Source organism: Nerophis ophidion, linkage group LG17 (genome assembly GCF_033978795.1).
Source record: "Nerophis ophidion isolate RoL-2023_Sa linkage group LG17, RoL_Noph_v1.0, whole genome shotgun sequence".
NCBI classification, from domain to species: Eukaryota; Metazoa; Chordata; class Actinopteri; order Syngnathiformes; family Syngnathidae; genus Nerophis; species Nerophis ophidion.
Genome location: NC_084627.1, coordinates 10,239,972 through 10,252,317, shown reverse-complemented (window position 1 = coordinate 10,252,317; position 12,346 = coordinate 10,239,972). Strand labels below are relative to the sequence as shown.

The 12,346-nt window shown below is 40.3% G+C and overlaps 1 protein-coding gene across 1 annotated transcript in view; it reads left to right on the top strand.

Moving 5' to 3' along the window:
- The first annotated feature begins 1,250 nt into the window (after positions 1 to 1,250).
- cryba4 (crystallin, beta A4) overlaps positions 1,251 to 12,346 on the top strand; it is a 38,987-nt gene continuing 27,891 nt past the window's right edge. Inside the window, exon 1 of the mRNA XM_061877206.1 lies at positions 1,251 to 1,501. Coding sequence (XP_061733190.1) covers positions 1,453 to 1,501 — 49 coding nt within the window. The 5' untranslated portion in view covers positions 1,251 to 1,452. The remainder of the gene's footprint in view (positions 1,502 to 12,346) is intronic.

Here is a 12,346-nt window from a genome sequence, read left to right as displayed (position 1 = left end):
GAAAAATATTGTCTTTGAATCGAGAATCGAAAAAAAAAAAAAATCGATATATTATCGAATCGTGACCCCAAGAATCGATATTGAATCGAATCGTGGGACACCCAAAGATTCACAGCCCTAATTTATATATATATATATATATATATATATATATATATATATATATATATATAGCGCATCTGCCTCACAATATGAAGGTCCTGCAGTCTTGGGTTCAATTCCAGGCTCGGGATCTTTCTGTGTGGAGTTTGCATGTTCTCCCCGTGAATGCGTGGGTTCCCTCCGGGTACTCCGGCTTCCTCTCACTTCCAAAGACATGCACCTGGGGATAGGTTGATTGGCAACACTAAATTGGCCCTAGTGTGTGTATGTGAGTGTGAATGTTGTCTGTCTATCTGTGTTGGCCCTGCGATGAGGTGGCGACTTGTCCAGGGTGTACCCTGCCTTCAGCCCGATTGTAGCTGACATAGGCGCCAGCGCCCCCCGCGACCCCAAAGGGAATAAGCGGTAGAAAATGGATATATGGCCTTGCAATGAGTTGGCGACTTGTCCAGGGTGTAGACCGCCTTCCGCCCGAATGCAGCTGAGATAGGCTCCAGCGACCCCCCTGATTCCAAAAGGGACAAGCAAGAGAAAATTGCTATATATATATTAATATATATATATATATATATCAGTGACGTGCAGTCAGGGGAGGCAGGTGAAGCAGTGCCTCACCTGCCATCATGGAAAGAAAAAAAAATATATAAAATTGTTATATGTATCCAGTGATTATACTTAAAAAAGTTATTTTCCATTTAACTTCACCAGTTTTATATTATTTTTATTCAAAATCGCTGAATTTTCACATTTGCCGTTCAAATACTGAGAAGAGACTTGCAGTGAGTCAGCAGCCAGCTGAGCCTCACCAAGGATTGTGCAATGACTCGGCTAACTGCTGGCTGCTGTGCAGTGAGACCGTATTGCTGTATATATTATATTATACATTTCCATAGTTTAGTTAGCTGAGGTATATAATGCACAGTGTATTTTGTCAACAACTGTATGTGTGTAACATATTCCTTGTGCTGAGCAATTATAAAACAGCTGCGAAGACACACTGTGTGAGGCAGCTGTTCTCCCGCCTCCTGGTGGTAGAGGGCGCTAGTGATACTTCTTGCGACAACTCGGCTGCAGAAGAAGTGACAACAAGCTACATTTAGCAAGTCAAGTGCAGCGGCAGCGATTGTTTATTTTTTCCTCTCCTCTGGACCCTTAACACGAAGGATTACATACTGGTATCTAAAATAAAACAGTTTTCCAAACTGGACTTTTAATCGACGCAGGTGGTAATAATTAAAGGAAGACCAACGCCGGAGCTAAAATGTTTGTTTCAGACAGTGATCTCCATCGAGACAGAGAGACTTTTAAAACCGAAGAAAGATAAGGAAGACTTCTATAAACAAGTTATCGATGCTTTTGTTCAGAAGGAGCTGCGCATGGACTTCATTTATAAGTAAAGGTAAGACCATGATAACGTTTTTTTTTTTAATTAAATGTGCTTTTTTGTGTGCTACAGTTTGTAAGTGTAAGGAATGCTGGTATGAGCTTTTAAACATAACCCTTTAACTGCTGCCAATCAAATGGTGAATAAGATACTCTTTAGGGTTCATATGTTTGTAAATCTGACTGTGATGAAGTCAGTGCCTCACCAGCCATGAACCTCACCGCACGTCACTGAGATATATATATATATATATATATATACAAAAAAAGCCTTAGTAGGTAGTGTCCAAACACTGAAGTGCGACATCCAGTGGACACATTGAGAACAGCAGGTCATTACGTTAAGAAAAATGTCAGCTCATTTGTACACTTGGCAAACTCATCTCATAAAAACCTGTTTGACACCTCTGCTTCAGAACAAACTCGTTGTAGAACCATGAAAATGTGGACATGCTGACTAAAAAAACTGACCTACATTTAATCCTAGTATTAGTTCCATGGTCTACTTTCATTTGCTTTTTAACTTTCTTGTCCGATCACATGTAAAATGTAATAAAGACGCCCGCCACCAGGGGGCGCTGCTCAGCGGCACTTTGCTCGCCGGAAATACAAATATAGTCACTATTTCTCCGCCAATTGTCGAGCCCCTACATGAATATAATAATACAGAACAATAAATAGTCAACTTAAGTTGTCAAAGACACAATAAATACATTTTTCTTTCGTGGCTCGAACGCCTATTTCTCAGGTTGATATCGTGGACAAACAGGGAGTCACGTAAGATGACAAAGTGAAATAAAAACATACCTTACGATACCGGAAATACAAATATAGTCAATATTTTTCTGCCAATTGTCGAGGCCTTACACTAATATAATAATACAGAACAATAAATAGTGAACTTAAGTTCTTAATGAGACAATAAACACACTTTTCTGCTTACCTCCCATGTTGATAAAGTGGACAAAACGGAAGTAGAAAGGCGTGTCCAACAGATATAAAAAGGCAGGTGTCACAGCAATTATTGCAGTAGGAGGGACACCAACGAGACAATGGTTCCACATATTGACATCTTCTAAGGCAGGGGTGTCCAAACTTTTTGAAACCAAGAGCTACTTCTTGAGTACTGATTAATGCGAAGGGCTACCAGTTTGATACACACTTAAATAAATCGCCAGAAATAGCCAATTTGCTATATATATATATATATATATATATATATATATATATATATATATATATATATATATATATATATATATATATATATATATACATATGAAAAATGGGGATTTCTGTCTGTAATTCTGTCGTACATTTTTTTTCCTTTTACGGAAAGTTTTTTGTAGAGAATAAATGATGAAAAAAACACTGAATTGAACGGTTTAAAAGAGGAGAAAACACGAAAAAAAAAAAATAAAATTTTGAAACATAGTTTATCTTCAATTTCGACTCTTTAAAATTAAAAATTCAACCTAAAAAAAGAAGAGAAAAACTAGCTAATTCGAATCTTTTTGAAAAAAAAAAAAAAGAAGAATTTATGGAACATCATTAGTAATTTTTCCTGATTAAGATTAATTTCGAATTTTGATGACATGTTTTAAATAAGTTAAAATCCAATCTGCATTTTGTTAGAATATATAACACATTGGAACAAGCTATATTTCTAACAAAGACAAATCATTACTTCTTCTAGATTTTCCAGAACAAAAATTTTAAAAGAAATTCAAAAGACTTTGAAATAAGATTTAAGTTTGATTCTACAGATTTTCTAAATTTGCCAGAATATATATTTTTTAAATTAATCATAATAAGTTTGAAGAAATATTTAATAAATATTCTTCGTCGAAAAAACCGAAGCTGAAATGAAGAATTAAACTAAATTTATTTATTATTCTTTACAATAAAAAACAAATTTACTTGAACATTGATTTAAATTGTCAGGAAAGAAGAGGAAGGAATTTAAAAGGTAAAAAGGTATATGTGTTTAAAAAGCCTAAAATCATTTTTAAGGTTGTATTTTTTCTCTAAAATTGTCTTTCTGAAAGTTATAAGAAGCAGAGTAAAAAAATTAATTAATTTATTTCAACGAGTGAAGACCAAGTCTTTAAAATATTTTCTTGGATTTTCAAATTCTATTTGAGTTTTGTCTCTTAGAATTAAAAATGTCGTAAGTGCTGCTATTTGAGCTATTTTTAGAACAGGCCAGCGGGCGACTCATCTGGTCCTTACGGGCTACCCGGTGCTCGCGAACACCGCGTTGGTGACCCCTGCTAAATGTGGGCAGCATGGAATGCTACTGCCTACTGGCGCTGACGAGACGCGGGGCCGCCATCTTGGAGTGGTGATCCGCTCCACTCGGTGCAATTCATTTGTCAGAAGCAATGAACTGTCAGCGCATTTCATTCACCTTACCTTAGATTGATTGAAACTTTTATTAGTAGATTACACAGTACAGTACATATTATGTACAATTGACCACTAAATGGTAACATCTGAATAAGTTTTTCAACTTGTTTAAGTCGGGGTCCACGTTAATCAATTCACTGACTACCACTGATTTTCACGCGTTGTTTTTGTCATACGTGTAGCTATGATAAAGGACACATGTTTTATTATTCATAGTTTGCTTAACAGTAATAGAATATTCTTATATGCTGTAAGTGACCAGACATCCAAGATAAAAACTAAGAATATAATCCCAGAGAAGGGGGAAAAAACGGTCAGCTTTTTTTAAATTGAAGAAACAATATGATTATGTAGAATATACATGTGTATATCCCACATAAACAATGCATGAATACATTAAATATTTATCTATAGACTGTATCTCTGTTGCTGCAGCAGCAGAGTTTATTCTATCTTCACACTTTTTATTTGTATGTTCTATTACTTTCTTCCCTTAAATGATCATGTTTACACTGATTGTTTGATTGTATGTTGTTTTAGATAAAAACGTCTGCCAAATACTTCAACATAAAGATATATAAACACCTGAAAGTCTTTATATCAGCTAAAACCAAACACTGGATTTAGTGAAACAGATTGGTTTAGGCTGCTCGCCGGCTCTTCATCACCACTTCAAGATGGCGGCCCAATTTCTCACATCACAGCAGCCAATGCTGCGTCTACTTAAAACCCCACATTCTTTATTTTCATGTACTTTCCGGGTGTCTCATTTGTTAAAAACGTTAAAAAAAAAAAAAAAAAACCTTCTGTTTTTTTAAGGCGGTCTGTCGTAACGTTTTTAGCTTTCAATCAGACTTTATTGTGGTGAATTATATTTATATAGCACTTTTCTCTAGTGACTCAAAGCGCTTTACATATCCATCCATCCATCCATCTTCTCCCGCTTATCCGAGGTCGGGTCGCGGTGGCAGCAGCCTAAGCAGGGAAACCCAGACTTCCCTCTCCCCAGCCACTTAGTCCAGCTCTTCCCGGGGGATCCCGAGGCGTTCCCAGGCCAGCCGGCAGACATAGTCTTCCCAACGTGTCCTGGGTCTTCCCCGGGGCCTCCTACCGGTTGGACGTGCCCTAAACACCTCCCTAGGGAGGCGTTCGGGTGGCATCCTGACCAGATCCCCGAACCACCTCATCTGGCTCCTCTCGATGTGAAGGAGCAGCGGCTTTACTTTGAGTTCCTCCCGGATGGCAGAGCTTCTCACCTTATCTCTAAGGGAGCTTCTCACCCTATCTCTAGGGGAGAGCCCCGCCACACGGCGGAGGAAACTCATTTGGGCCGCTTGTACCCGTGATCTTATCCTTTCGATCATGACCCAAAGCTCATGACCATAGGTGAGGATGGGAACGTAGATCGACCGGTAAATTGAGAGGTTTGCCTTCCGGCTCAGCTCCTTCTTCACCACAACGGATCGGTACAAGGTCCGCATTACTGAAGACGCCGCACCGATCCGCCTGTCGATCTCACGATCCACTCTTCCCTCACTCGTGAACAAGACTCCTAGGTACTTGAACTCCTCCACTTGGGGCAGGGTCTCCTCCCCAACCCGGAGATGGCACTCCACCCTTTTCCGGGCGAGAACCATGGACTCGGACTTGGAGGTGCTGATTCTCATTCCGGTCGCTTCACACTCGGCTGCGAACCGATCCAGCGAGAGCTGAAGATCCCGGTCTGATGAAGCCATCAGGACCACATCATCTGCTTTACATAGTGAAACCCAATATCTAAGTTACATTTTTTAAACCAGTGTGGGTGGCACTGGGAGCAGGTGGGTAAAGTGTCTTGCCCAAGGACACAACGGCAGTGACTAGGATGGCGGAAGCGGGAATCGAACCTGCAACCCTCAAGTTGCTGACACGGCCGCTCAACCAACCGAGCTATGCCGCCATATTGTGAGGTTTTGTATTAGTGTTCCTAAAAATCGGATATACCGGCCCCTAGACACTTTTTTTTCTCTCAAAATTTGGCCCCCCCGAGTCAAAATAATTGCCCATGAATTGACTAACGTGGACCCCGACTTAAACAAGTTGAAAAACTCATTAGGGTGTTACCATTTAGTGGTCAATTGTACGGAATATGCACCGTATTGTGCGTGCAATCTACTAATAAAAGTTTCCAATCAATCAAAGGTCTGTGCTAGCGTTAGCATGTTGGCATGCTAACACATTAGCATAAGTTGAAATAGTTGAAAAGGCCAGCGTTAGCATAACAGTGGTCACTCCGCACAAACTGGTCATATATTTCACATTTCAATGACCTATTATCACCCAGCAGGTGTCGCTAATGGTGAGTCCATTTGTACTAAAAGGTCGGAATTTCAACCGGAACGCCATTTTTACCAATATAAGCTTCTAAATATCAGTTTATAAGCACTTTTGTGACACTAAACCGGCCATATACTTTGTGTCTTTGGACGTTATTGTAGTCAACATCAGTGTTTTTCAACATTTTTTGGAGCCGAGGCCCATTTTTTTCACAAAAAAAATACGGAGGCACACCACTAGCAAAAAAAACATTTGATTCAAAACTACCAGATCTCATCCAACTCAAGACTGCCCAAATGATTTATAAAGCAAGTAGAGATTGACTTCCAACAGGGTTACAGAGAAGATTTTTACAGAGAGAAGGGAATTATAATTTAAGAGGAGAACTACTTTTTAAGATCCGATATTGTAGAACAACGCAGAAACGAATGAGTACAACAATAGCAGGCGTTAAAATGTGGAACTGTTTAAAGGATGAAATAAAACACAGCACCAACATAAACACGTTTAAAAAGCTTTTTAAATCATTTATCATTCGTAAATATAAGAAAGAAGAACAAACATTGTTGTAGAAAGACAATAATATATAATATGTATATAAATACAATTTATGATTTCATAATTATACATATAGGTTATATTAAAATGTATATATCACCACTTTATATGGAATTTAAATAAATTGGGTATATATAATATATATATATGTATATATATATATAAGTGTACGAATGTATATGTTTGATTTAAATGTTAAACTGTGTATATGAGACGTGTGCTACATATATGTTGCTTATATATTGCATCAAAAAAAGTAATATAAGTGAAGCATGTTTTAGATTTTATATATTTTTCAATCAATCAATCAATCAATCAATGTTTACTTATATAGCCCTAAATCACTAGTGTCTCAAAGGGCTGCACAAACCACCACGACATCCTCGGTAGGCCCACATAAGGGCAAGGAAAACTCACACCCAGTGGGACGTCGGTGACAATGATGACTATGAGAACCTTAGAGAGGAGGAAAGCAATGGATGTCGAGCGGGTCTAACATGATACTGTGAAAGTTCAATCCACAATGGATCCAACACAGTCGCGAGAGTCCAGTCCAAAGCGGATCCAACACAGCAGCGAGAGTCCCGTTCACAGCGGAGCCAGCAGGAAACCATCCCAAGCGGAGGCGGATCAGCAGCGCAGAGATGTCCCCAGCCGATACACAGGCAAGCAGTACATGGCCACCGGATCGGACCGGATCCCTTCCACAAAGGAGAGTGGGACATAGAAGGAAAAGAAAAGAAACGGCAGATCAACTGGTCTAAAAAGGGAGTCTATTTAAAGGCTAGAGTATACAAATGAGTTTTAAGGTGAGACTTAAATGCTTCTACCGAGGTGGCATCTCGAACTGTTACCGGGAGGGTATTCCAGAGTACTGGAGCCCGAACGGAAAACGCTCTATAGCCCGCAGACTTTTTTTGGGCTTTGGGAATCACTAATAAGCCGGAGTCCTTTGAACGCAGATTTCTTGCCGGGACATATGGTACAATACAATCGGCAAGATAGGATGGAGCTAGACTGTGTAGTATTTTATACGTAAGTAGTAAAACCTTAAAGTCACATCTTAAGTGCACAGGAAGCCAGTGCAGGTGAGCCAGTACAGGTATATATGTATGTATATATGTATATAAAGGTATATACAGTACAGGTATATATGTATGTATATATGTATATAAAGGTATATACAGTACAGGTATATATGTATGTATATATGTATATAAAGGTATATACAGTACAGGCGTAATGTGATCAAACTTTCTTGTTCTTGTCAAAAGTCTAGCAGCCGCATTTTGTACCAACTGTAATCTTTTAATGCTAGACATGGGGAGACCCGAAAATAATACGTTACAGTAATCGAGGCGAGACGTAACAAACGCATGGATAATGATCTCAGCGTCTTTAGTGGACAGAATGGAGCGAATTTTAGCGATATTACGGAGATGAAAGAAGGCCGTTTTAGTAACGCTTTTAATGTGTGCCTCAAAGGAGAGAGTTGGGTCGAAGATAATACCCAGATTTTTTACCGTGTCGCCTTGTTTAATTGTTTGGTTGTCAAATGTTAGAGTTGTATTATTAAATAGAGTTCGGTGTCTAGCAGGACCGATAATCAGCATTTCCGTTTTTTGGGCGTTGAGTTGCAAAAAGTTAGCGGACATCCATTGTTTAATTTCATTAAGACACGCCTCCAGCTGACTACAATCCGGCGTGTTGGTCAGCTTTAGGGGCATGTAGAGTTGGGTGTCATCAGCATAGCAGTGAAAGCTAATACCGTATTTGTGTATGATGTCACCTAGCGGCACCGAACCCTGGGGAACTCCACACGTTACCTTAACGTAGTCCGAGGTCACATTGTTATGGGGGACACAATCTTGTTCTTGTTGTGATGGGGTAGGTTTATATAAGCGTTGCTTCAACCTACACCCTTTCGGCTCAATCGTTGCTCAAATGAGTGTTTTTTTGTTTTCCTTTTTTTTGTTGTTGTTCTTTGTTTTATGTGAAGATTGCCGAAATAAATAAATAAATAAAAGGTTAAACAATTAAACTCCACCAGGTTGTCGAGCTTTATTTTGAGTTTGTTGTTGTTTCCTGTGTGTAGTGCTTTAGTTCCTGTCTTGCGCTGTTATTTTGGTGACACTTCCTGTTTTGTTGGTGTTCTCCTGTAGCCTTCTTTTGAGTGCTATTCCCCGCACCTGCTTTGTTTTTGCAATCAAGACTACTTAAAGGCCTACTAAAATGAGATGTTCTTATTTAAACGGGGATAGCAGGTCCATTCTATGTCTCATACTTGATCTTTTTGCCATATTGCCATATTTTTGATGAAAGGATTTAGTAGAGAACATCGATGATAAAATTCGCAACTTTTGGTCGCTACTAGAAAAGCCTTGCTTTTACCGGAAGTATGTGCGCGTGACATCACGAGTTGGAGGGCTCCACACATATTCACATAGTTTATAACGGGTGCCACCAGCAGTAAGAGCAATTCGGAGCGAGAAAGCGACAATTTCCCCATTAATTTGAGTGAGGATGAAAGATTTGTGAATTAGGAAATTGATAGTGAAGGACTGGAAGGGCGGCGGCAAAGTGAGCGTTTCAGATGTAATTAGACACATATTCTAGGATATTTCTGGAAGATCCCTTATCTGCTTATTGTTTTAATAGTGTTTTAGTGAGATTGTAAAGATTGTAAAAACATACCTCGAGGTCGGATGGCTGCGGTGAACAAGCAGTGTCTCAGAGAGAAGCCAAGCTCACAGCCGCCTTTTTTGACAGCTGCTGCAGGACGACGAATAATCCACTGATGTCTCCGGTAAGATATATATGTCACAATTTCCCCTTCCAAAAACATGCTGGTTGACGTCGAGAAAACATGTTCGCTTGACCGCTCTTTCGCGACAAACAGTGTCTCGGTGCTAAAGGCAGCTGCAATCCACCGCTTTCCACCAACAGCATTCTTCTTTGACGTCTCCATTATTAAATGAACAAATTGCAACACAGACGTCCAAAATACTGTGGAATCATGCGGTTAAAGCAGACGACTTTTAGCCGCGAGCGGTGCAGCTGCTAATATTTCCTGACAGTCAGTGACGTCACGCGTACGTGTCATCATTCCGCGACGTTTTCAACGAGAAACTCGCGGGAAATTTAAAATTGCAATTTAGTAAACTAACCCCGGCCATATGTTAATATTTCATCATTGATATATAAACTATCAGACTGTGTGGTCGCTAGTAGTGGCTTTCAGTAGGCCTTTGATGTTGTGCGTACGCTATCCTTCAATTGACCACTAAATGGTGAAGTGAAGTGAATTATATTTACATAGCGCTTTTTCTCTAGTGACTCAAAGCGCTTTACATAGTGAAACCCAATATCTAAGTTACATTCAAACCAGTGTGGGTGGCACTGGGAGCAGGTGGGTAAAGTGTCTTGCCCAAGGACACAACGGCAGTGACTAGGATGGCAGAAGCGGGAATCGAACCTGCAACCCTCAAGTTGCTGGCACGGCCGCTCTACCAACCGAGCTAAACCGCCCCAATACGTTTTTCAACTTGTTAAAGTCAAGAGTCCACATTAATCAATTCATGATAGCCGTCTTTGCTCCACACGCTGTAAGTTTTTGCTGTCGTCCAGCATTCTGTTTTTGTTGACTAGGTAGCCAGTTATAAATAAATAAATAATAAATGGGTGGTACTTGTATAGCGCTTTTCTACCTTCAAGGTACTCAAAGCGCTTTGACACTACTTCCACATTCACCCATTCACACACACATTCACACACTGATGGAGGGAGCTGCCATGCAAGGCGCCAACCAGCACCCATCAGGAGCAAGGGTGAAGTGTCTTGCTCAGGACACAATGGACGTGACGAGGTTGGTACTAGGTGGGATTTGAACCAGGGACCCTCGGGTTGCGCACGGCCACTCTCCCACTGCGCCACGCCGTCCCCAGTTCAGTTTTACTTTTGTTTGACATAGCTATCCCTATGCTTCAGTGCCTTTTCGGGCACTAGACTACGGTGCTGATTATTGACAAGCGGTAGAAAATGGATGGATTTGCCAAAAATATTTTTTGGGACCAATTAGGTGAAGTTGCATAGTTTCCCACGGCACTCCAGACAATATCTCGCGGCACAGTGGTTGAAAATGAGTGGTCTACATGAACCTTTTGGCAAGTGGTACATATATATATACAGGGCTTCACGGTGGAAGAGGGGTTAGTGCGTTTGCCTCACAATACGAAGGTCCTGCAGTCCTGGGTTCAAATCCAGGCTCGGGATTTTTCTGTGTGGAGTTTGCATGTTCTCCCCGTGACTGCGTGGGTTCCCTCCCTCACACTACACACTTCATTTACCATACTTAAGTACTCCAATGTACTGAAAGAAGTATTCCATCTTAAGGTACTTGAGTGTGTTGGAAAAAAGTATTCTATCTTAAAGTACTTCTGTGTACTGAAACAAGTATTCCATCTTAAGGTACGTCAGTGTACTGAAACAAGTATTCCATCTTAAGGTACTTCTGTGTACTGAAACAAAGTATTCTATCTTAAGTGTACTGAAACAAGTGTTCCATCTTAAGGTACTTGAGTGTGTTGAAAAAAAGTATTCTATCTTAAAGTACTTCTCTGTTGATTGGCAACACTAAATTGGCCCTAGTGTGTGAATGTTGTCTGTCTATCTGTGTTGGCCCTGTGATGAGGTGGCGACTTGTCCAGGGTGTACCCTGCCTTCCGCCCGATTGTAGCTGAGCTAGGCGCCAGCGCCGCCCGCGACCCCGAAAGGGAATAAGCGGTAGAAAATGGATGGATGGATGAATTTGTTTAAGTCGGAGTCCACGTTAATCAATTCATGGTAGCCGTCTTTGCCCCACACGCTGTAAGTTTTTGCTGTCGTCCAGCATTCTGTTTTTGTTGACTAGGTAGGTTTTACTTTTGTTTGACATAACTATCCCTATGCTTCAGTGCCTTTTCGGGCACTAGACAACAGCGCATTATTATGATTATTGACAAGCGGTAGAAAATGGATGGATTTGCAAAAAATATTTTTGGGACCAATTAGGTGAAGTTGCATAGTTTCCCACGGCACTCCAGACAATATCTCGCGGCACAGTGGTTGAAAATGACTGGTCTACATGAACCTTTTGGCAAGTGGTACATACATATATACTGGGCTTCACGGTGGCAGAGGGGTTAGTGCGTCTGCCTCACAATACGAAGGTCCTGCAGTCCTGGGTTCAAATCCAGGCTCGGGATCTTTCTGTGTGGAGTTTGCATGTTCTCCCCGTGAATGCGTGGGTTCCCTCCCTCACACTACACACTTCATTTACCATACTTAAGTACTCCAATGTACTGAAACAAGTATTCCATCTTAAGGTACTTGAGTGTGTTGGAAAAAAGTATTCTATCTTAAAGTACTTCTGTGTACTGAAACAAGTATTCCATCTTAAGGTACGTCAGTGTACTGAAACAAGTATTCCATCTTAAGGTACGTCAGTGTACTGAAACAAGTATTCCATCTTAAGGTACTTCTGTGTACTGAAACAAAGTATTCTATCTTAAGTGTACTGAAACAAGTATTCCATCTTAAG